Here is a 24,030-nt window from a genome sequence, read left to right on the forward strand (position 1 = left end):
ATGAGTCATAATACCCATAAAACCTAGCTGTCAAACAGGGAATTGGTTCCAATCATTTTTCCACCATTCATTTATTACCATAGGGGATTTTAGAAACACTTAAAATAAGGGCTGTGTTTCTTATAGGTTTACCCTGGCGTGACGTTTTGATAACCGTGTAAATCTCTTTAGGACTTTTTTAAAAATTTGAACCTTTATTTGAACAAGGTGCATTTTATCAATACATTCGTCTTGGTTTTTTATTTTGTTGTTGCTTTGACAGTGACATGTTGTTGTTTATCTACATTAGTTGAATGCTCTGACTGAAAGTCTCTCTGGATAAGAGCGTCTGCTGAATTACCAACATGTAAATCTGGAAATGAACATTACTCTAATGAGCTGCACCCCCGAATAAAGACCACATTTGGTTGGTCTGAACCGGACCAAATCTTAACCAATCATAATGTCTGTTTCACAAGTTTGGACAGTACAGTAGAGTACAGTGCAGTGCTGTACAGTACACTTTTTTGGGACCAAATTGAGGCTGGACCGGATGTCTTTGGACGTTGAAATTAAGGCCGGTACAGAGATGACCAGAAAACGTTGTCTGTGGTCGTTGAAATCAAAGCCAGGGCGGACGGACCAAATTTCAACGTCTTTTCAACATCAATGGACAAAGGCATTGGACCGTGCTCACTGGGAAGTAGTCCACTAGATGGAGGAATAGGGTGTAATTTAAGACCTAGCTATAGTCACTGATGGTGTCCCCTGTCCCTCCCTGCCCTAGGTGAACCTGTCCCACGCCGAGGCTTTTGCAGGGGCCTATAACGGAGAGTACTGGGGCGTCATCGGGTTTGGAAAGAATTTTACCAGCTACCTGACCAAGAGGTGAGTCCTACTTCTGGACCTGTCTCTTGTCTAGTCTCATCTTCTCACCTTGTTTTTCTATTCTCTTCTCCTCTCTTCTCTTCTGTTCTCTTCTCCCCTTGTTTTTCTGTTCTCTTCTTCCCTTGTTCTTCTCTTCTCCTCTCTTCTCTTCTGTTCTCTTCTCCCCTTCACTCTAAAACACTGTCAATAACCAGGTTCCATCCACAGGTCATACACATATTATTATTTATTTTTTTATCATGACATTTGTGATAAACAGTTAGCAGACAGATCATTTGTTCATTCGACATGGTGGGACCTTTTTGTGTCTGTAAAATGCACAAATATTGATATAATAACCATCATATCGAAGTCAACTTGAAGTCACGCGATGACATGTTGTGTGGTCCTCCCACTACGACTCAGGAAACCATGCAGTTTATTAGACTACAGATGAAACATGTTGTGTGGTCCTCCCACTACGACTCAGGAAACCATGCAGTTTATTAGACTACAGATGAAACATGTTGTGTGGTCCTCCCACTACGACTCAGGAAACCATGCAGTTTATTAGGCTACATATGAAACATGTTGTGTGGTCCTCCCACTACGACTCAGGAAACCATGCAGTTTATTAGGCTACAGATGAAACATGTTGTGTGGTCCTCCCACTACGACTCAGGAAACCATGCAGTTTATTAGGCTACAGATGAAACATGTTGTGTGGTCCTCCCACTACGACTCAGGAAACCATGCAGTTTATTAGACTACAGATTAAACATGTTGTGTGGTCCTCCCACTACGACTCAGGAAACCATACAGTTTATTAGACTACAGATGAAACATGTTGTGTGGTCCTCCCACTACGACTCAGGAAACCATACAGTTTATTAGACTACAGATGAAACATGTTGTCTGGTCCTCCCACTACGACTCAGGAAACCATGCAGTTTATTAGACTACAGATGAAACATGTTGTGTGGTCCTCCCACTACGACTCAGGAAACCATGCAGTTTATTAGACTACAGATTAAACATGTTGTGTGGTCCTCCCACTACGACTCAGGAAACCATACAGTTTATTAGACTACAGATGAAACATGTTGTGTGGTCCTCCCACTACGACTCAGGAAACCATACAGTTTATTAGACTACAGATGAAACATGTTGTGTGGTCCTCCCACTACGACTCAGGAAACCATGCAGTTTATTAGACTACAGATGAAACATGTTGTGTGGTCCTCCCACTACGACTCAGGAAACCATGCAGTTTATTAGACTACAGATGAAACATGTTGTGTGGTCCTCCCACTACGACTCAGGAAACCATACAGTTTATTAGACTACAGATGAAACATGAGCTATTGACTTGTAATGCTGTTGGTTAAGTCCACCATTATAAAACCAAGGTGTAAACCGAGCTATTGACTTGTAATGCTGTTGGTTAAGTCCACCATTATAAAACCAAGGTGTAAACCGAGCTATTGACTTGTAATGCTGTTGGTTAAGTCCACCATTATAAAACCAAGGTGTAAACCGAGCTATTGACCTTTAAGGCTGTTGGTTAAGTCCACCATTATAAAACCAAGGTGTAAACCGAGCTATTGACTTGTAATGCTGTTGGTTAAGTCCACCATTATAAAACCAAGGTGTAAACCGAGCTATTGACTTGTAATGCTGTTGGTTAAGTCCACCATTATAAAACCAAGGTGTAAACCGAGCTATTGACTTAAAATGCTGTTGGTTAAGTCCACCATTATAAAACCAAGGTTATTGTCTAGATTCTTCTCAATGGAAACATGGAAACAAGCATTCCGTTGGATAACATGGATACAAAACATGACAAAGCAAAAACAGGTTTTTAGAAATGTTTGCAAATTTATACATTTAAAAAACGGATACCATATTTACATAAGTATTCAGACCCTTTTTTCTATGAGACTCAAAATTGAGCTCAGGTGCATTCTGTTTCCATTGATCATCCTTGATGCTTCTACAACTTGATTGGAGTCCACCTGTGGTAAATTCAGTTGATTGGACATGATTTGGAAAGGCACCCACCTGTCTATATGAGGTACCACAGTTGACAGTGCATGTCAGAGGAAAAACCAAGCCATGACACAGGATGGTGTTGAGGCACAGATCTGGGGAAGGACACCAAAACATTTCTGCAGTATTGAAGGTCCCCAAGAACACAATGGCCTCCATCATTCTTAAATGGAAGAAGTTTGGAACCACAAAGACTCTTCCTAGAGCTGGCTGCCCACCCAAACTATGCAATCGGGGGAGAAGGGCCTTGGTCAGGGAGGTGACCAAGAACCTGATGGTCACTCTGACAGAGCTCCAGAGTTCCTCTGTGGAGATGGGAGAACTTTCCGGGACAATCATCTCTGCATCACTCCCCCAATCAGGCCTTTATGGTGGAGTGGCCAGACGGAAGCCACTCCTCAGTAAAAGGCACATGACAGCCCGCTTTCAGTTTCCCAAAAGACACCTAAATGACTCTGACCATGAGAAACAAGATTCTCTGGTTTGATGAAACCAAGATTGAACTCTTTGGCCTGAATGACAAGCGTCACATCTGTTAGAAACCTGTCACCATCCCTACGGTGAAGCACGGTGGTGGCAGCACCATGGGTGGGGGGGATGTCTTTCAGCGGCAGGGACTGGGAGACTAGTCAGGATTGAGGGAAAGATGAACGGAGCAAAGTACAGAGAAATCCTTGATGAAAACCTGCTCCAGAGTGCTCAGGACATCAGACTGGCGACGGTTCACCCTCCAACAGAACAACGGCCCGAAGCACACAGCCATTTGCAAAAATTTGTGTTTTTGCTTTGTCATTATGGGGTATTGTGAGTAGATTGATAAGTGGGGAAAAAAGATTTAATCAATTTTACGATAAGGCTGTAACGTAACAAAATGTGGAAAAAGAGAAGGGGTCTGAATACATTCCCAATGCACTGTATTCCAGGAAGGCATGTAATGTTGCCAAGCAATAAAGTACTCATGTCTGTTCTGTGGTGGGTTGTATTATACAGGATCCTTACTGTATCATATCTCTGTGGTGTGTGTTGTATTATACAGGATCCTTACTGTATCATGTCTCTGTGGTGTGTGTTGTGTTATACAGGATCCTTACTGTATCATGTCTCTGTGGTGTGTGTTGTATTATACAGGATCCTTACTGTATCATGTCTCTGTGGTGTGTGTTGTATTATACAGGATCCTTACTGTATCATGTCTCTGTGGTGTGTGTTGTATTGTACAGGATCCTTACGGTATCATGTCTCTGTGGTGTGTGTTGTATTATACAGGATCCTTACTGTATCATGTCTCTGTTGTGTGTGTTGTATTATACAGGATCTTTACTGTATCATGTCTCTGTGGTGTGTGTTGTATTATACAGGATCCATACTGTCTCATGTCTCTGTGGTGTGTGTTGTGTTATACAGGATCCTTACTGTATCATGTCTCTGTGGTGTGTGTTGTATTATACAGGATCCATACTGTATCATGTCTCTGTGGTGTGTGTTGTGTTATACAGGATCCTTACTGTATCATGTCTCTGTGGTGTGTGTTGTATTATACAGGATCCTTACTGTATCATGTCTCTGTGGTGTGTGTTGTATTATACAGGATCCATACTGTATCATGTCTCTGTGGTGTGTGTTGTGTTATACAGGATCCTTACTGTATCATGTCTCTGTGGTGTGTGTTGTGTTATACAGGATCCTTACTGTATCATGTCTCTGTGGTGTGTGTTGTGTTATACAGGATCCTTACTGTATCATGTCTCTGTGGTGTGTGTTGTGTTATACAGGATCCTTACTGTATCATGTCTCTGTGGTGTGTGTTGTATTATACAGGATCCTTACTGTATCATGTCTCTGTGGTGTGTGTTGTGTTATACAGGATGATCCAGCGCCAGGTCTCTAAGGAGGTAGTGGATGGAGGTTCGGTGCACGTCTGGTTGGACCTGACCAGTAAGCTCTCACTCCGCAGTCTGTTGCCATGTGACAGTGTGTGAAAGAATTCACCCTCAGAGAGACTAGAGTAGAATTAGAATACAATACAATACAATACAATACAATGGAATAGAATAGATACGTTGTCTGTGAAAATGGCCACTAGGTGGTAGTGTAACTGTGGGTCTTCTGAATGATGGTTTATCTCCCAAATGATGGAGATTGGAAAAGACATTTTAATGATGATTAATCTTGAGATGTTTTTTTAATGTTTATTAAATTGATCAATCAAAAGTGTTTTTTCAAGCGATAATAGACTTGATAACGATGCCATTGTTTTCACCTCGTAGTGTGTTTTTGTCACCAGATCAACAGATCGCCATGATGCTTCAGAAGAAACTAGCAGATGCCTTTGAGGTACAACCAGAGTTCCCTGTGGTTTCCTCCCTGCAGATCTACCTGCTCTTTCTTCAATGTGAACGTAGACTTATTGGCGCCGTCTGGCTTTCAAAACCTTATACAGATGATATCTTTATCTAGTGTAATACACACTGACTGCATGGCAGCAGGGTCTTTCTCTCCGCGTCTCTTCTCCTCATCTGGACTGATCTAAAAACACCATGATGAAAGTAACATGGCAAATCAAATCTACTGGAAACTCTTTCAACCTGTCCAGGTCTTTTTTACATCAGTGCAGATTAATGAAACGTGACGAGGTGAGGAAGTCACTTGTTCAGACTGTTGAGGTGCAGCCCAGCTGTTGAAGTAGCTTGTTCAGACTGTTTAGGTGCAGCCCAGCTGTTGAAGTAGCTTGTTCAGACTGTTGAGATGCAGCCCAGCTGTTGAAGTAGCTTGTTCAGACTGTTGAGATGCAGCCCAGCTGTTGAGGTAGCTTGTTCAGACTGTTGAGGTGCAGCCCAGCTGTTGAAGTAGCTTGTTCAGACTGTTGAGGTGCAGCCCAGCTGTTGAAGTAGCTTGTTCAGACTGTTGAGATGCAGCCCAGCTGTTGAAGTAGCTTGTTCAGACTGTTGAGGTGCAGCCCAGCTGTTGAAGTAGCTTGTTCAGACTGTTGAGATGCAGCCCAGCTGTTGAAGTAGCTTGTTCAGACTGTTGACATGCAGCCCAGCTGTTGAAGTAGCTTGTTCAGACTGTTGAGATGCAGCCCAGCTGTTGAAGTAGCTTGTTCAGACTGTTGAGATGCAGCCCAGCTGTTGAAGTAGCTTGTTCAGACTGTTGAGGTGCAGCCCAGCTGTTGAAGTAGCTTGTTCAGACTGTTGAGATGCAGCCCAGCTGTTGAAGTAGCTTGTTCAGACTATTGAGATGCAGCCCAGCTGTTGAAGTAGCTTGTTCAGACTGTTGAGATGCAGCCCAGCTGTTGAAGTAGCTTGTTCAGACTGTTGAGATGCAGCCCAGCTGTTGAAGTAGCTTGTTCAGACTGTTGAGATGCAGCCCAGCTGTTGAAGTAGCTTGTTCAGACTGTTGAGATGCAGCCCAGCTGTTGAAGTAGCTTGTTCAGACTGTTGAGATGCAGCCCAGCTGTTGAAGTAGCTTGTTCAGACTATTGAGATGCAGCCCAGCTGTTGAAGTAGCTTGTTCAGACTGTTGAGATGCAGCCCAGCTGTTGAAGTAGCTTGTTCAGACTGTTGAGATGCAGCCCAGCTGTTGAAGTAGCTTGTTCAGACTGTTGAGATGCAGCCCAGCTGTTGAAGTAGCTTGTTCAGACTGTTGAGATGCAGCCCAGCTGTTGAAGTAGCTTGTTCAGACTGTTGAGATGCAGCCCAGCTGTTGAAGTAGCTTGTTCAGACTGTTGAGATGCAGCCCAGCTGTTGAAGTAGCTTGTTCAGACTGTTGAGATGCAGCCCAGCTGTTGAAGTAGCTTGTTCAGACTGTTGAGATGCAGCCCAGCTGTTGAAGTAGCTTGTTCAGACTGTTGAGATGCAGCCCAGCTGTTGAAGTAGCTTGTTCAGACTGTTGAGGTGCAGCCCAGCTGTTGAAGTAGCTTGTTCAGACTGTTGAGATGCAGCCCAGCTGTTGAAGTAGCTTGTTCAGACTGTTGAGGTGCAGCCCAGCTGTTGAAGTAGCTTGTTCAGACTGTTGAGATGCAGCCCAGCTGTTGAAGTACCTTGTTCAGACTGTTGAGATGCAGCCCAGCTGTTGAAGTAGCTTGTTCAGACTGTTGAGATGCAGCCCAGCTGTTGATAAAGATACATCCAGTAGTGAAGTGAAACAGTCTGTTCCCTCCTCAGGACTTCGTCCAGGAGAAGATGGGGAGCATGTCTTACCTGGTCTCTCTTCCTGTCAAGGTAGGATAACAATAACCCCTTAAAACCCTGACTGCACCCTTAAAGGCACACTCTATTTGGGTATCACACTCTGTTGATAGTATTTTGCCATCCACATCCACTAGCCTTGATGCTAACCTGGCTTCCTTATGCTATAGCAACATGTTGTTGTCTTGCCAAGACCATTGATTCTGACGAGGGCCATTGACGGCCGAAACGTCATGATTTTAACTCAAATTAGATTAAGTATGAAGTGTTTTATTGTGAGCGAGAGTCGCACCTATTCCTTCTGAAGGACTGTGATGTAGCCTGCATTATTGAATGTATAACCGTGTATACACGGTGTACTGGGAGGAAAATATTCAACTGACTATTTCTCTTTGTCCCGTTTCTCTTTCCAGTTTGAGGAGCCCATCTATGGCAGCATGAACTCAGACTTCACCACGTTTGTGACACCAGGAGCCGTTCTGAGGTAGAGATTCAGTCTGAACCTAGTCAGCTTTACTGAGACGGAGATGTAGTTCTCTCTTTATCCTCTCTTTTCCTCCTTTCCTTGTCTCTCCTATTTCCCCCTCCCTTCTCTCTCTCCCCCCTCCCTTCTCATCCTCCTTTCTCTTTCTCACCCTCCTTTCTCTCTCTCTCCCCTCCCTTCTCTCTCCCCCCTCCCTTCTGTCTCTCCCCCTCCTCCCTCTCATCCTCCTTTCTCTTTATCACCCTCTTTTCTCTCTCTCCCCCCTCCCTTCTCTCTCTCCCCCCTCCCTTCTCTCTCTCCCCTCTCCCTTCTCTCTCTCCCCCCTCCCTTCTCTCTCTCCCCCCTCCCTTCTCTCTCTCACCCTCCCTTCTCTCTCTCACCCTCCCTTCTCTCTCTCACCCTCCCTTCTCCCTCATTCTCCCCTCTCTCTACACAGCATCACTTTCTACCTGGCAGTGGGCTTGACGGCTCTGTCCTTCGTGATAGAGAGGAAGGAGGGACTAATGGACAGGTGCTGGGTTGCAGGTAAGAGGTCAAAGTTCATTAAGTGGATAACGATCTGTTCCAAATGGCACCCTATATCCTATTTAGTGCACTACTGTTGACGAGGGCCCAAGTGTCCCCAATGCCACCCTGTTCTCTATATAGCGCACCGGTCAAAAGTAGTGCACTATATAACCCAGGGATATTCAACTCTTACGCTGGTTTTCTGTTCTACCTGATCATTAATATCACCCACCTGGTGTCCCAGGTCTAAACCAGTCCCTCATTAGAGGGGAATCACCCACCTGGTGTCCCAGGTCTAAATCAGTCCCTGATTAGAGGGGAATCACCCACCTGGTGTCCCAGGTCTAAACCAGTCCCTGATCCGAGGGGAATCACCCACCTGGTGTCCCAGGTCTGAACCTGTCCCTGATTAGAGGGGAATCACCCACCTGGTGTCCCAGGTCTAAACCAGTCCCTCATTAGAGGGGAATCACCCACCTGGTGTCCCAGGTCTGAACCTGTCCCTGATTAGAGGGGAATCACCCACCTGGTGTCCCAGGTCTAAATCAGTCCCTGATTAGAGGGGAATCACCCACCTGGTGTCCCAGGTCTAAACCAGTCCCTGATTAGAGGGGAATCACCCACCTGGTGTCCCAGGTCTAAATCAGTCCCTGATTAGAGGGGAATCACCCACCTGGTGTCCCAGGTCTAAACCAGTCCCTCATTAGAGGGGAACAATGACAAAACACAGTGGAACTGGCTTGGATATAGGGAATATGGTTCCATTTGTGATGCATTGTTTGGGGTCATTATCTATGTAGTGACCAGTACAGACCACTAGGGGTAGGTGGATTATCCTGACCAATAATCAGAAGATCTGGTTAAATCACCATGGGCCAGTTTGTCAGAACATTAAATTATCTTCTCCCCACCTTACTCTTCCTTTTCTCCTGTCCCACTATTCTCTCCCTCTCTCTCTCTCCCTCCCTTTCTCCTCTCTCCTCTATTTCACTCTCCTTCGTTCTCTCTCTCTCGCTGTCTCCTCTCTCTCCCTCCTTTCTCCTCTCTCCTCTATTTCACTCTCCTTCGTTCTCTCTCTCTGTCTCCTCTCTCTCTCCCTCCCTTTCTCCTCTCCTCTATTTCACTCTCCCTCCCTCCCTCTCTCTCTCTCTCCCTTTCTCCTCTCTCTATTTCACTCTCCCTCTCTCTCTCCCTCTCTCTCTCCCTCCCTCCCTTTCTCCTCTCCTCTATTTCACTCTCTCTCCCTCTTTCTCTCTCCCTTTCTCCTCTCTCTCTCTCTCCCTTTCTCCTCTCTCCTCTATTTCACTCTCTCCTTCGTTCTCTCTCTCTCCCTGTCTCCTCTCTCTCCCTCCCTTTCTCCTCTCCTCTATTTCACTCTCTCCTTCGTTCTCTCTCTCTGTCTCCTCTCTCTCTCCCTCCCTTTCTCCTCTCCTCTATTTCACTCTCCCTCCCTCTCTCTCTCTCTCCCTTTCTCCTCTCTCTATTTCACTCTCCCTCTCTCTCTCCCTCCCTTTCTCCTCTCCTCTATTTCACTCTCTCTCCCTCTTTCTCTCTCCCTTTCTCCTCTCTCTCTCTCTCCCTTTCTCCTCTCTCCTCTATTTCACTCTCTCCTTCGTTCTCTCTCTCTCCCTGTCTCCTCTCTCTCCCTCCCTTTCTCCTCTCCTCTATTTCACTCTCTCCTTCGTTCTCTCTCTCTCTCTCTCCAGGTGTTAGTTCGTTGGAGACCGTGCTGGCCCATCTCATCTCCCAGCTGTTTGTCATCAGCATCCAGGTCATTCTACTACTGCTCTTAATGCTGCTCGTCTTCAAGGTAACACACACACACACACGTAGACACACACCCATACACACACACACACACAAGCACACAGACACACACACACACACACACACACATACACAGCAGCCTCCATCCGTCTTCATCAGCAAGGCTTATCATGACTCCTGAATGATTGAACATCCCTGTCTCATGTTCACATCCCTGTTCCACTGGTGTTGTACACACACTGAGCAGCACGGTGTGACTGTGGAGATGTATATATAGTGTTGTACACACACTGAGCAGCACGGTGTGACTGTGGAGATGTATATATAGTGTTGTACACACACTGAGCAGCACAGTGTGACTGTGGAGATGTATATATGGTGTTGTACACACACTGAGCAGCACAGTGTGACTGTGGAGATGTATATATGGTGTTGTACACACACTGAGCAGCACGGTGTGACTGTGGAGATGTATATATGGTGTTGTACACACACTGAGCAGCACGGTGTGACTGTGGAGATGTATATATGGTGTTGTACACACACTGAGCAGCACGGTGTGACTGTGGAGATGTATATATAGTGTTGTACACACACTGAGCAGCTGGGTGTGACTGTGGAGATGTATATATTGTGTTGTACACACACTGAGCAGCACGGTGTGACTGTGGAGATGTATATATGGTGTTGTACACACACTGAGCAGCACGGTGTGACTGTGGAGATGTATATATGGTGTTGTACACACACTGAGCAGCACGGTGTGACTGTGGAGATGTATATATAGTGTTGTACACACACTGAGCAGCTGGGTGTGACTGTGGAGATGTATATATTGTGTTGTACACACACTGAGCAGCACGGTGTGACTGTGGAGATGTATATATAGTGTTGTACTCACACTGAGCACCACGGTGTGACTGTGGAGATGTATATATGGTGTTGTACACACACTGAGCAGCACGGTGTGACTGTGGAGATGTATATATAGTGTTGTACACACACTGAGCAGCACGGTGTGACTGTGGAGATGTATATATAGTGTTGTACACACACTGAGCAGCACGGTGTGACTGTGGAGATGTATATATAGTGTTGTACACACACTGAGCAGCTGGGTGTGACTGTGGAGATGTATATATAGTGTTGTACACACACTGAGCAGCACGGTGTGACTGTGGAGATGTATATATAGTGTTGTACACACACTGAGCAGCACGGTGTGACTGTGGAGATGTATATATAGTGTTGTACACACACTGAGCAGCACGGTGTGACTGTGGAGATGTATATATAGTGTTGTACACACACTGAGCAGCACGGTGTGACTGTGGAGATGTATATATAGTGTTGTACACACACTGAGCAGCACAGTGTGACTGTGGAGATGTATATATGGTGTTGTACACACACTGAGCAGCACAGTGTGACTGTGGAGATGTATATATAGTGTTGTACACACACTGAGCAGCACGGTGTGACTGTGGAGATGTATATATGGTGTTGTACACACACTGAGCAGCACGGTGTGACTGTGGAGATGTATATATGGTGTTGTACACACACTGAGCAGCACGGTGTGACTGTGGAGATGTATATATAGTGTTGTACACACACTGAGCAGCACGGTGTGACTGTGGAGATGTATATATGGTGTTGTACACACACTGAGCAGCACGGTGTGACTGTGGAGATGTATATATGGTGTTGTACACACACTGAGCAGCACGGTGTGACTGTGGAGATGTATATATGGTGTTGTACACACACTGAGCAGCACGGTGTGACTGTGGAGATGTATATATGGTGTTGTACACACACTGAGCAGCACGGTGTGACTGTGGAGATGTATATATGGTGTTGTACACACACTGAGCAGCACGGTGTGACTGTGGAGATGTATATATGGTGTTGTACACACACTGAGCAGCACAGTGTGACTGTGGAGATGTATATATGGTGTTGTACACACACTGAGCAGCACGGTGTGACTGTGGAGATGTATATATGGTGTTGTACACACACTGAGCAGCACGGTGTGACTGTGGAGATGTATATATTGTGTTGTACACACACTGAGCAGCACGGTGTGACTGTGGAGATGTATATATAGTGGAGTGTTAGGGAATATGGGTGATAGTCAGGCAGAGATGTTGACTTGTAATGCAGAGTTGACATCAAAAGCTCCTCTGTGGCTGCAGAAGCTGAGTTCTGGCTTGACTACTACAATACTACACAGTACGGTACACTGCACTACATTATGTAGTGGTGCCACACCTCCATCTAGTGGTCACTTGGTGCTATTACTGTACTGATACTGTAAATTGAGAAATAATTCAGAAAAAGGGGAAGCAGGTCAAGTTTAATGAGTAAAATGTTAAAGGGGCGTTCTGCGTTTTCCACATGTGTTTTATTTATAAATGAATGATAAACACCCATGTCTTTTTGAAGAATATAAACCCTCTTAAGGATCAATGTCACGCTTCTCCTTTATAGCATTATAATTTATTTATTTAATATAACGTTGCAATCATTTATAGCTTTTAAATAGGCACATTCTTTTCTCCTCTATCCTGGAATTGTTTATATTTTTTTACCATAAACCTCAATATAATCTGGCAGCGTAATTACATTTAAAAACTTTTCTTCAACAGTGTGTTAGAAAAATTTGACCCCAGGTCTGGATCGGTCAACAGCAGAATAGAAACTTTCGACTCCATTGATTGTCAATAGGCACGTGGATGGAACTGTTGTTGGGTCACCTTTAGCATTAATTGTTTGGTGTGAGACACTTTATTTTTTATTAACCTTTTTTTAACTAGGCAAGTCAGTTAAGAACAAATTCTTATTTTCAATAACAGCCTAGGAACAGTGGGTTAACTGCCTGTTCAGAATGACAGATTTGTACCTTGTCAGCTCGGGGGATTTGAACTTGCAACCTTTCAGTTACTAGTCCAACGCTCTAACCACTAGGCTACCCTGCTGTCACTTAGTCCAAAGAGGTGTCTGGAGAATATATTTCTATTCTTACCAGTACCTGAGTCCATCATATCATATCTCTCTCCCTCCCTCCCTCCCTCCAGATCCCTAATGAGGGGAGCCTGGTGTTGGTTATAGCTCTGATCGGGCTGCAGGGTGTGACTGGCATCTCCTTTGGTCTGGTCATCTCATCTGCCATCGATGATGAACAGAACGCCAACCAGGCTGCCCTGGGTATCTTCTACCCCAACCTCATCGTCAGTGGTACGTCACATACACACACACTGTCTTCTACCCCAACCTCATCGTCAGTGGTACGTCACACACGCTAGCACACACACACACACGCTAGCACGCACACACACCAACCCTGGGTTCAAATACATGTGTATTTGTTATTTAAATACGTATTTTCTGTGTATTTAATAATTTTGCCTGAATCAATTTCTGTTGAAAGTATTTGAAAGTATTTTCAAATGATTTCCTATAAATAGCCTACTATTTGCAAATTTTTTCAAAAACTATTTTCAAATGCCTCGGTTAAATGCATGGGAGTGTTTGAATATTTTCAGCTAATTGTCTTATCAAATAGAAAATATCTAAATTATTTTAAATGTCTTTGAAAGTAATTCACATACCCTAAATAGTATTTGAACCCAGGTCTTACACACACACAAGGACGCACGCTAGCACACACACACACACACACACACAAACCTCAGTAGTATTTTATGGGGGGGTCACTTTGTAAATCTACAATATTAGCTCTTACATGTTCTCACAATGAAGTTTAATAAAATATTATTCAGTTAATTTCCAGTTCAGTTCTTACAACTCTTTCTCTGACAGTCTCTCTCTTTCTCTGACAGATTCTCTCTTTCTCTAAGTCTCTCTCTTTCTCTGACAGACTCTCTCTTTCTCTAAGTCTCTCTCTTTCTCTGACAGACTCTCTCTTTCTCTAAGTCTCTCTCTGTTTCTCAAAGTCTCTCTCTTTCCTCCTCTCTCTACAGGTATAATCTGGCCTGTGGAGTGCATCCCCTATCCACTACGTTACATCAGTCTGGCCCTGCCCCAGACCTACGCTTCTGAAGCCCTACGATGCATCATGTACAGAGGTAACAGGCGCACACACACACACGTTATCCAATAGCAATTAGCTACACAACACAGTACATTGAAGCTTATATCCAGTCTGCACCGAGTTGTGTCATCAGCCCTAAACACACACACACACACACACACACACACACACACATGTTACCTGAGACTTTAGACACCTGATTCGTCCAGAATCAGCAGGGAAGTGTTCTAAATGATTCACAATGCCAGTAGTCACACAGTGTTCTAAATGATTCACAATGCCAGTAGTCAGACGGTGTTCTAAATGATTCACAATGCCAGTAGTCGCAAAGTGTTCTAAATGATTCACAATGCCAGTAGTCACACAGTGTTCTAAATGATTCACAATGCCAGTAGTCACACAGTGTTCTAAATGAATCACAATGCCAGTAGTCACATGGTGTTCTAAATGATTCACAATGCCAGTAGTCACACAGTGTTCTAAATGATTCACAATGCCAGTAGTCACACAGTGTTCTAAATGATTCACAATGCCAGTAGTCACACAGTGTTCTAAATGATTCACAATGCCAGTAGTCAGACGGTGTTCTAAATGATTCACAATGCCAGTAGTCGCAAAGTGTTCTAAATGATTCACAATGCCAGTAGTCACACAGTGTTCTAAATGATTCACAATGCCAGTAGTCACACAGTGTTCTAAATGAATCACAATGCCAGTAGTCACATGGTGTTCTAAATGATTCACAATGCCAGTAGTCACACAGTGTTCTAAATGATTCACAATGCCAGTAGTCACACAGTGTTCTAAATGATTCACAATGCCAGTAGTCACACTGTGTTCTAAATGATTCACAATGCCAGTAGTCACACAGTGTTCTAAATGATTCACAATGCCAGTAGTCACACAGTGTTCTAAATGATTCACAATGCCAGTAGTCACACTGTGTTCTAAATGATTCACAATGCCAGTAGTCAGACAGACACACGTGACTTAGTCATAGGCTTCTAGTGGAGGACAGATATCCTGCTCTGTCTGTCTGTCTCTGTCTGTCTCATCTTCACGTCTCAGTAGGACCTGAGCTTCCATGTCAAACTGACACAACACACGCACACATCATGTGATGACGTCTCTCCCTCAGGCTGGGGTCTCTCCAGGATGATGGTGTGGCGAGGCTTCGCTGTCACCCTGGGCTGGAACACTTTCTTCCTCATCCTGGCCACCGTCATCCTCAAGCTGAGGACCTGAGACGTCTACCCAGGGGGGGGCTTCCTAGTCTCAGGATGTCTGTGTCGGGGGACACTGTGCTTTAAGGGAGAAAGTGCTGGTATTCCAGAGTTCCTCTTGTAGACAGACCCACACCCACACCGACACGCACAATCACACACCCTCCTCCCCCCTCCTGCTTGTCAACTCAAAGTAGCTAACCCTGAGAACCAGAGTCTATGGGTGAAGGACTACTAGGTGGGGTGAATCATTCCAAATCTTGCAGGTAGAAATCTACTCCATAGAAAGGATAGCGTTCGCTATTCCATTAGAGAGTTGAGGCTGCTATTTTATGCTGTCGTCTTTCAAGCTGCAATGCTTTGAATGTTTCAGCCGCCTGAATCTGCCCTGCAGCAATGTTTCAGCCGCCTGAATCTGCCCTGCAGCAATGTTTCAGCCGCCTGAATCTGCCCTGCAGCAATGTTTCAGCCGCCTGAATCTGCCCTGCAGCAATGTTTCTCAACCCAGTTGTTTTACATACAGCCCAGCTAGCACGTTTGGTTCCTTTGAAGTTGAAGGAACGTAATGTTTTTGGTTTCACATTGGTTGTGGGAAGGAAGCCATAGTTTCCTGACTGGTAAAACTGAAAGTTCTTCAAACATTCTGAGAAGAGAAGTTCCAAGAACAAGCAAAAATTGTCACGTCTTGCTTCTCTGAACTATTTGAGAACATTCCCAATGTCAAACCAGTTGGAGAACATTACCAAAATTTTAATGAAATGCAGCTATATTTTAACTTATATGAAACGTTGAAATACATAACGTAATGAAATACCACTTTTTTTTGTCGTTAAGTTCATTAAATGTGCTGAGAATGTTCCAAAGCCAAGCAACTATCCTGCAACTATCCCAGGAAGTTGTGGGAAGATTGTATGCTAAATAACCATAGAACAACCACTCTCTCACCAAGTTCTAAGTAACATATGGTTCTCAGAACGTTATGTGCTTGCTGGGAGTATTGTCGGATTCACACTGCAGGGCCAAGCTGTACTGGGCTGGCGTGGTTACGCGTCCTCCATAGTTACTGAAAGCATGTTGGAAAGGATAACGTGAAGATAAAATATCAGAGCCAGTACGGTTCAGGACGTTGCTATAGTGTGAATCAGACATCAGTCAAACGGCTGGTGGACCCGGAGAACTGAGGTTGAGAAACACTGCAGAGTAGAAGTACTGATCTGGGGTCAGGTCCTCCCTGTCCATAATAATGATTTATTATGATGCAAACGGCTAAACTGATCCTAGATCAACACCCTTACTCTGAGACGCTTGATAAATAGGGTCCCTGATTATCGTCATGTGTTATCTGCTCCGGAACACACCGTACACAGTACAGGTTATTATAGGCCTGAGGCATGTTTTACTTGTACCATCTGTTCTGAACATAACAATGCATTGATTGGAGGTTTATATTTAGAATTGCTGTTGACGTTTTATGAATAACCTCTTCTACAGTATATGTTGACTGTATTTACACAAATGATAGAGAGATATATTATACTATATATTTCATATTTTTTGAGGGAACTGTGTGTAAAAAAAGAAATACAATTTGAATGTTTTTGGTATTGTGGTGTTACTGGATAGAGCTCTTCCTCGCTACTGATGCCTGGGTAAAGAATGTGAATGTTTTTGGTATTGTGGTGTTACTGGATAGAGCTCTTCCTCGCTACTGACGCCTGGGTAAAGAATGGCCACGACAACAAGGACTCCCGTTTGACGGACGTTTTACTGAATAATGTTCTCTGATGATGGGAATTCACGTTCTGGTGTCGACACCGGCTCTGTCCAGGAGCTCGGCCCGGCTCTGTCCAGGCGCTCGGCCCGGCTCTGTCCAGGCGCTCGGCCCGGCTCTGTCCAGGCGCTCGGCCCGGCTCTGTCCAGGCGCTCGGCCCGGCTCTGTCCAGACGCTCGGCCCGGCTCTGTCCAGGCGCTCGGCCCGGCTCTGTCCAGGCGCTCGGCCACAGAACGATGTCCGTGTCCGTGCGATTAGCATGCGAGCAAACCTCCCAACTAACTGTGGGAAAACCAGACAACTGGCTAACCTCATCATGGCACGCCCACTAACCAATGAGCGACTACCAGAAGGTGGACAGTAGAACCCACGGGGGAGAACAAGGAGCTATGTCATCTGCACTACAGTATGGATAGACGTGTATTTTGATGAACTGAAATGCTAAACTCAATGTTGGACAAAAAAAAACTAAACTTCTTTTTGTCCTCTGCTATTTCCAGGGGCCTCTGGGTCTGAATTCATAAAGCACAGTGGAAGTGCTGATCTAGGATCAGTTTTGCCATTTAGATCATAATGAATAAGATTACATGGACAGGAGGGGACCTGATCCTAGACCAGCCCACCAACTCTGAGGTTAAATGTGGATATGAGCTCTGGTCTCTGTCTGTATTTTGTTCTGTTTTGCTTTCTGTTGCCTGTTTTGACAGGAAGTGGTGACCCTGTCTCTATTGGTTACCAGGTGATCTAACCTCACTTCAGGCTTGCTGCTGAAGTAGCCTTGGCTTCTGGTTATTGGTGGAATTCTGTATTGCTGGAGTCTGTTTTGTGCCTGTGCTTGCAGCATACCCCTTATAAAAAAGGGCAGTTTGATTGATTGTCCTGATGGTGATTGCATGGGGCTTGTCCCGTCGTGGTTGGCTGTTCTGTCAGTGATCGTGTTTATTTGTTTGTTTATTGGGATCCCCGTTATCTTTTACAGAAGGAGCAGCTACTCTTCCTGGGGTCCACAAAAAAACACAAAACATGACAAGTAACAAAACACTGGTACACTGATAGACAAGGACAGTCACACACATTTAAAATACAATAATATACAACAACGTGTGTGTGTGTGTGTTACCTGAGAAGGTCATCAGCTTTTAATTACTTTTGTCTTCCCATCACCCCCCTGCTGCTGGACAGAGTGGTGGCTGCTGGGTAAAACCCTTGAACATGAACCATAGCAAAGAGTATCCAGTCAGTTCTGTTTTAATACCATCTCCAGCATGTCCATTCATTGTGTTTTATTACTGCTGGTATTATAATGTATTATTCCATATGTGAAATCAAAGTGTCCAACAACAGATATTGAGGTCTCTTAACTTCCCTGGGCGGGATCAATCAATTTCTCTGATCCAATGGGAGCTCTCTATATATTTCAGAGTTTCTATTGGGTTTTGGGGATGATTGACAGCAGCCCATGGTATTCTGGGGGTTCTGAGATTTCATATCTTGTATTTCTAGTGTCCATCCTCCAAGTCGTGCCATTGACCACTATTACTGACTGAGAAATATGTTTACAAGCATTGAACCGACAAAGTGCTGATGACTTGAACCGACAAAGGCTGAAAATAGCTCACGGCAGAAGGAGCTAGTTCACGTCACTCTGTTGTTTATAAATATTAGAATAGAGAAGTTACCATGTTAAGTTATGAAGTTAAAGCATCTACACCAGCATGTGTGTTACTGTATGAATCAGAATTGATTGATGTTTTCTGCAGAATTGTGAATTTTAGACTGTAAGGCAACTTTTCAAGGTGACTGCAGAAGTTACATTAATGTGCTTCCCAAATGGCACCCTATTCCCTACATAGTGCACTATTTTTGACCAAACCCCTATGGGCCCTGGTCAAAAGTAGTGCACTGTATAGGGAATAGGGTGTCAGTTGGGGTGCGCATTAAACGTTCTTGTTTAACGTGGCATATTTTCGAAAAGTCAAGTTTGTATTATAGAGAAAGAGTGTTCTACAAATCAAGTTTCAATTGAGGAAAGTGACATAAATATTTATATGTACCGTATTGGGGTCAAGAGGTCAAGGACCATCACGACTGAACCTTTGAGTTTATTAAGTGTTAATTAACGTGGAACTCCATATTTATTGTGTTTCCTGCATTGCTCACGGTCTGTTGCCTTTTATGTGTTTGCTTGTGTTGCTATTTCCCACATCTTAAGGGACACATCCACATTCATCTGGAATGTATGTGTCTTACAAATGACATAACAGGTGTTATAAACACTTATGACTGCAGATGTTATCTTATGACGACTGACATAACACTGTCATGACACAAACTGGAATTGAGGTTGGAAAGCCCTCAAACCCTTCATTAGATTGTAGCACTGTTATAACAGACATAATATAAATATATATATATATATATATATAAAACCTGTTATGTCAGCTTATGACAACTGACTTAACACTGTCATGACACCAAACTGTTATTTAGGTCAGCTAGTTACCACTAGCCAACTAGCTTATAGATTATTTTAAGACTATTCATGTCATTTGTTATGTCAATGATATGTAGGCCTTATGCCAGGGCATAGGGTTCAGGTAACGTGTTAGCTGCCATAATGTATAGGATGCGTTCCAAATGGCACCCTATTCTCTACATAGTGCACTCATTTTTACCAGAGGCCTATGGGCACTGGTCAAAGGTAGTGCACTATAAAGACAAAAGGGTGGCATTTGGAACACAGCCATATCGTCAGCTCTGCTGGTGTCTGTGACTCTATACTTCTACCTCCTCTATGTTCCCCCCCAAGGGCCTTTTATATATGTATCCATACCAGACCTGGGTTCAAATACTATTTAGAATCTTTCAAATACTTTGATCCTTTGCTTTTAGCCTGTCTGGAATGCGAGATGGGCGGGGTTTGCAGTTTTGCAACTATTCTATTGGTTCCATTGTGCCAGGCAAACATGATCAAGCCCAGCTAAAGGATTTTAAGTTACTGTATTTTGAATATACTGAACAAAAATAAGCGCAAGAAGTGTTGGTCCTATGTTTTATGAGCTGAAATAAAAGTTCCCAGAAATGTTCCATACGCACAAAAAGCTTATTTCTCTCAAATTTTGTTCACAAATCTTTTTACATCCCAGTTAGTGAGCATTACTCGTTTGTCAAGATAATCAATCCACCTGACAGGTGTGGCATATCAAGAAGCTGAATAAACAGCATGATCATTACACAGGTACACCTTGTGCTGGGGACAATAAAAGGCCACTCTAAAATGTTCAGTTTTGCCACAGATGTCTCAAGTTTTGAGAGAGCGTGCAATTGGCATGCTGACTGCAGGAATCTCCTCTAAAGTTGTTGTCAGAGAATTAAATGTTAATTTCTCTACCATAATGTAATTTTAGAGAATTTGGCATTACGTCCAACCGGCCTCACAACCACAGACCATGTGTAACCATGCTAGCCCAGGACCTCCACATCCGGCTTCTTCACCTGCGGGATCGTCTGAGACCAGCCACCTGGACAGCTGATGAAACTGGGTTTGCACAGAAAAAGAATTTGTGCACAAACTGTCGGAAACCGTCTCAGGGTAGATCATCAGTATGCTCTTCGTCCTCACCAGGGTCTTGACCTGACTGCAGTTCGGCATCGTAACCGACTTCAGTGGGTAAATGCTCACATTCGAAGGCAACTGGCACAATGGAGAAGTGTGCTCTTCACAGATGTATCCTGGTTTCAACTATACCGGACAGATAGCAGACAGCGTGTATGGCTTCGTGTGGGTGAGCAGTTTGCTGTCAACGTTGTGAACAGAGTGCCCCGTGGTGGTGGTGGTGTTGTGGTATGGGCAGGCCTAAGCTACGGACAACAAACACAATTGCATTTATTGATTGCAATTTGAATCCACAGAGATACCCTGATGAGATCCTGAGGCCCATTGTCATGCCATTCATCCGCCGTCATCACCTCATGTTTCAGCGTGATAATGCACGGCCCTAATGTCTCAAGGATCTGGACACAACTCCTGGAGGCTGAAAATGTTCCAGTTCTTCCATGGCCTGCATACTCAAAAGACATCTCACCACACATTGAGCATCTTTGGGATGTGTGTTCCAGTTCCCGCCAATATTCATCAACTTCCCCCAGCCATGGAAGAGGAGTGGGACAACATTCCTCTGGCCACAATCAACAGCCTGATCAACTCTATGTGAAGGAGATGTGTCACGCTGCATGAGGCAAATGATGGTCACACCAGATACTGACTGGTTCTGAATCACGCCACTACTTTTTTTTTTAAAGGTATTAGTGACCAACAGATGCATATCTGTATTCCCAGTCATGTGAAATCCATAGATTAGGGCCTAATTTATTTATTTCAATTGACTGATTTCCTTGCCATATGAACTGTAACTCAGTAAAATCATTGAAATTGTTGCATGTTGCGTTTATATTTTTGTTCAGTGTAGTATTTGAACCCAGGTCTGATCCATACTCCTCTGTGATATCATGTATATGCTGTGACAGCAAACATGCTCTGAAATACTCTTCATGTCTCTGAAACAATAAAACCTTCATGAGTAACGTGTCTTTGGTTGGGTTGTTTTTCCTGCTGATGGTGGTCTACTGACTCATGTTGCATGGTTTATACCTGGGGGTGTTTCTCAGTCAGGTGTAGTCACAGACATGGTTTATACCTGGGGGTGTTTCTCAGTCAGGGTGTAGTCACATACATGGTTTATACCTGGGGGCGTTTCTCAGTCAGGGTGTAGTCACCTGCATGGTTTATACCTGGGGGCGTTTCTCAGTCAGGGTGTAGTCACATACATGGTTTATACCTGGGGGCGTTTCTCAGTCAGGGTTTAGTCACCTGCATGGTTTATACCTGGGGGCGTTTCTCAGTCAGGTGTAGTCACATACATGGTTTATACCTGGGGGCGTTTCTCAGTCAGGGTGTAGTCACATGCATGGTTTATACCTGGGGGCGTTTCTCAGTCAGGTGTAGTCACATACATGGTTTATACCTGGGGGCGTTTCTCAGTCAGGTGTAGTCACATGCATGGTTTATACCTGGGGGTGTTTCTCAGTCAGGGTTTAGTCACATACATGGTTTATACCTGGGGGCGTTTCTCAGTCAGGTGTAGTCACATGCATGGTTTATACCTGGGGGTGTTTCTCAGTCAGGTGTAGTCACATGCATGGTTTATACCTGGGGGCGTTTCTCACTCAGGTGTAGTCACCTGCATGGTTTATACCTGGGGGCGTTTCTCAGTCAGGTGTAGTCACCTGCATGGTTTATACCTGGGGGCGTTTCTCAGTCAGGGTGTAGTCACATGCATGGTTTATACCTGGGGGTGTTTCTCAGTCAGGGTGTAGTCACATGCATGGTTTATACCTGGGGGCGTTTCTCAGTCAGGGTGTAGTCACATTATACCTGGGGGCGTTTCTCAGTCAGGGTGTAATCACAAGCATGGTTCTATGTGAAATGGGGAGTGAGACAGGAGGGGAGAAGAAGCAAGGGGGAGAGAAAGAAAGAGAGATGGAGAGGAAGAGAGTAACAGAGGGAGTGAGAAAGAGAATGTGAGAGAGTAGAGAAGGTGTGATCTCATTGCATTGAGAGGGTCATTGTGTTCTCCTCCATACTAATAACCCCAAATGGCACCCTATCATTCCCTGTATAGTGCACTATTCTCCCTCCTGTGTGTACATGTTGCTGGTCGCTATGGAAATGACCCTGCAGTCTATAGCATCCTATAGATACTTGCTGGCTGCAAATATATGCGTGCCTCTATGGGGGTTAGGCCTGTCCTTATTGAGCTCTATGGGGGTTAGACCTGCCCTTATTGAGCTCAATGGGGGTTAGACCTACCCTTATTGAGCTCTATGGGGGTTAGGCCTGCCCTTATTGAGCTCTATAGGGATTAGACCTACCCTTATTGAGCTCTATGGGGGTTAGACCTACCCTTATTGAGCTCTATGGGGGTTAGGCCTGCCCTTATTGAGCTCTATGGGGGTTAGACCTACCCTTATTGAGCTCTATGGGGGTTAGACCTACCCTTATTGAGCTCTATGGGGGTTAGACCTACCCTTATTGAGCTCTATGGGGGTTAGACCTACCCTTATTGAGCTCTATGGGGGTTAGGCCTACCCTTATTGAGCTCTATGGGGGTTAGGCCTACCCTTATTGAGCTCTATGGGGGTTAGACCTACCCTTATTGAGCTCTATGGGGGTTAGACCTACCCTTATTGAGCTCTATGGGGGTTAGGCCTACCCTTATTGAGCTCTATGGGGGTTAGACCTACCCTTATTGAGCTCAATGGGGGTTAGACCTACCCTTATTGAGCTCTATGGGGGTTAGACCTACCCTTATTGAGCTCTATGGGGGTTAGGCCGGCTCAGATTTGTGTTAATGCATATGTTTATGCAAAGGTGTGTGTGTGTGCATAAAGAGCATGGGGCTTTCACATCCTGATCCCCTGCAGATGTTAGAGCCTGGTGAACACAAACACACAGATATCCATCTCTCTCCTCCACATCTCCCCATCCATCATCCTCCTCCATCCCCATGCCCCCGCCCTCCTCCCCATCCTTCTCCCCGTCCATCGTCGTCTTCCCCGTCCATCATCCTCCTCCCCATCTCCCCGCCCTCCTCCTCCCAATCTCCCCTCCCTCCTCCTCCCCGTCCATCGTCCTCCTCCCCGCCCTCCTCCCTGTCCTCCTCCCCATGCCCCCGCCCTCCTCCCCATCCATCCGTCACTACAGATCCGGGTCCGATCCTGGGCTGTGTTGCAGCCGGCTGCGACCGGGAAACCCATGAGGCGGCGCACAATTGACCCAGCGTCATCCGGGTTATGGGAGGGTTTGGCCTAGCCTGGATGTCCTTGTCCTTGTCCCCTTTAGAGACTCCTGTGGCGGGCCGGGCGCATGCACCCTGACACGGTCGGCATTTGGACAGTGTTTCCTCTGACAAATTGGTGCGGCTGGCTTCTGGCAGTGTGTCAAGAAGCAGTGTGGCTTGGCAGGGTCGTGTTTCGGAGGACGCACGGCTCTCGACCTTCGCCTCTCCCAAGTCGGTACAGGAGTTGCAGCAATAGGACAAGACTGTAGCTACCAATTGGTTTTCACAAAAAAGGGG

The 24,030-nt window shown here is 44.9% G+C and overlaps 1 protein-coding gene across 3 annotated transcripts in view; it reads left to right on the forward strand.

Moving 5' to 3' along the window:
* LOC139571529 (ABC transporter G family member 20-like) overlaps positions 1-21,482 on the forward strand; it is a 57,232-nt gene extending 35,750 nt beyond the window's left edge. For all 3 annotated transcript variants that reach the window (XM_071394500.1, XM_071394502.1, XM_071394501.1), the window contains exons 11-20: positions 767-867; positions 4,760-4,830; positions 5,180-5,229; positions 7,059-7,115; positions 7,496-7,566; positions 8,003-8,091; positions 9,780-9,883; positions 12,924-13,083; positions 13,830-13,934; positions 15,039-21,482. In XM_071394500.1, coding sequence (XP_071250601.1) covers positions 767-867; positions 4,760-4,830; positions 5,180-5,229; positions 7,059-7,115; positions 7,496-7,566; positions 8,003-8,091; positions 9,780-9,883; positions 12,924-13,083; positions 13,830-13,934; positions 15,039-15,145 — 915 coding nt within the window. In that variant the 3' untranslated portion in view covers positions 15,146-21,482. The remainder of the gene's footprint in view (positions 1-766; positions 868-4,759; positions 4,831-5,179; positions 5,230-7,058; positions 7,116-7,495; positions 7,567-8,002; positions 8,092-9,779; positions 9,884-12,923; positions 13,084-13,829; positions 13,935-15,038) is intronic.
* The last annotated feature ends 2,548 nt before the right edge of the window (positions 21,483-24,030 follow it).

Source organism: Salvelinus alpinus, chromosome 3 (genome assembly GCF_045679555.1).
Source record: "Salvelinus alpinus chromosome 3, SLU_Salpinus.1, whole genome shotgun sequence".
Classification (NCBI taxonomy): domain Eukaryota; kingdom Metazoa; phylum Chordata; class Actinopteri; order Salmoniformes; family Salmonidae; genus Salvelinus; species Salvelinus alpinus.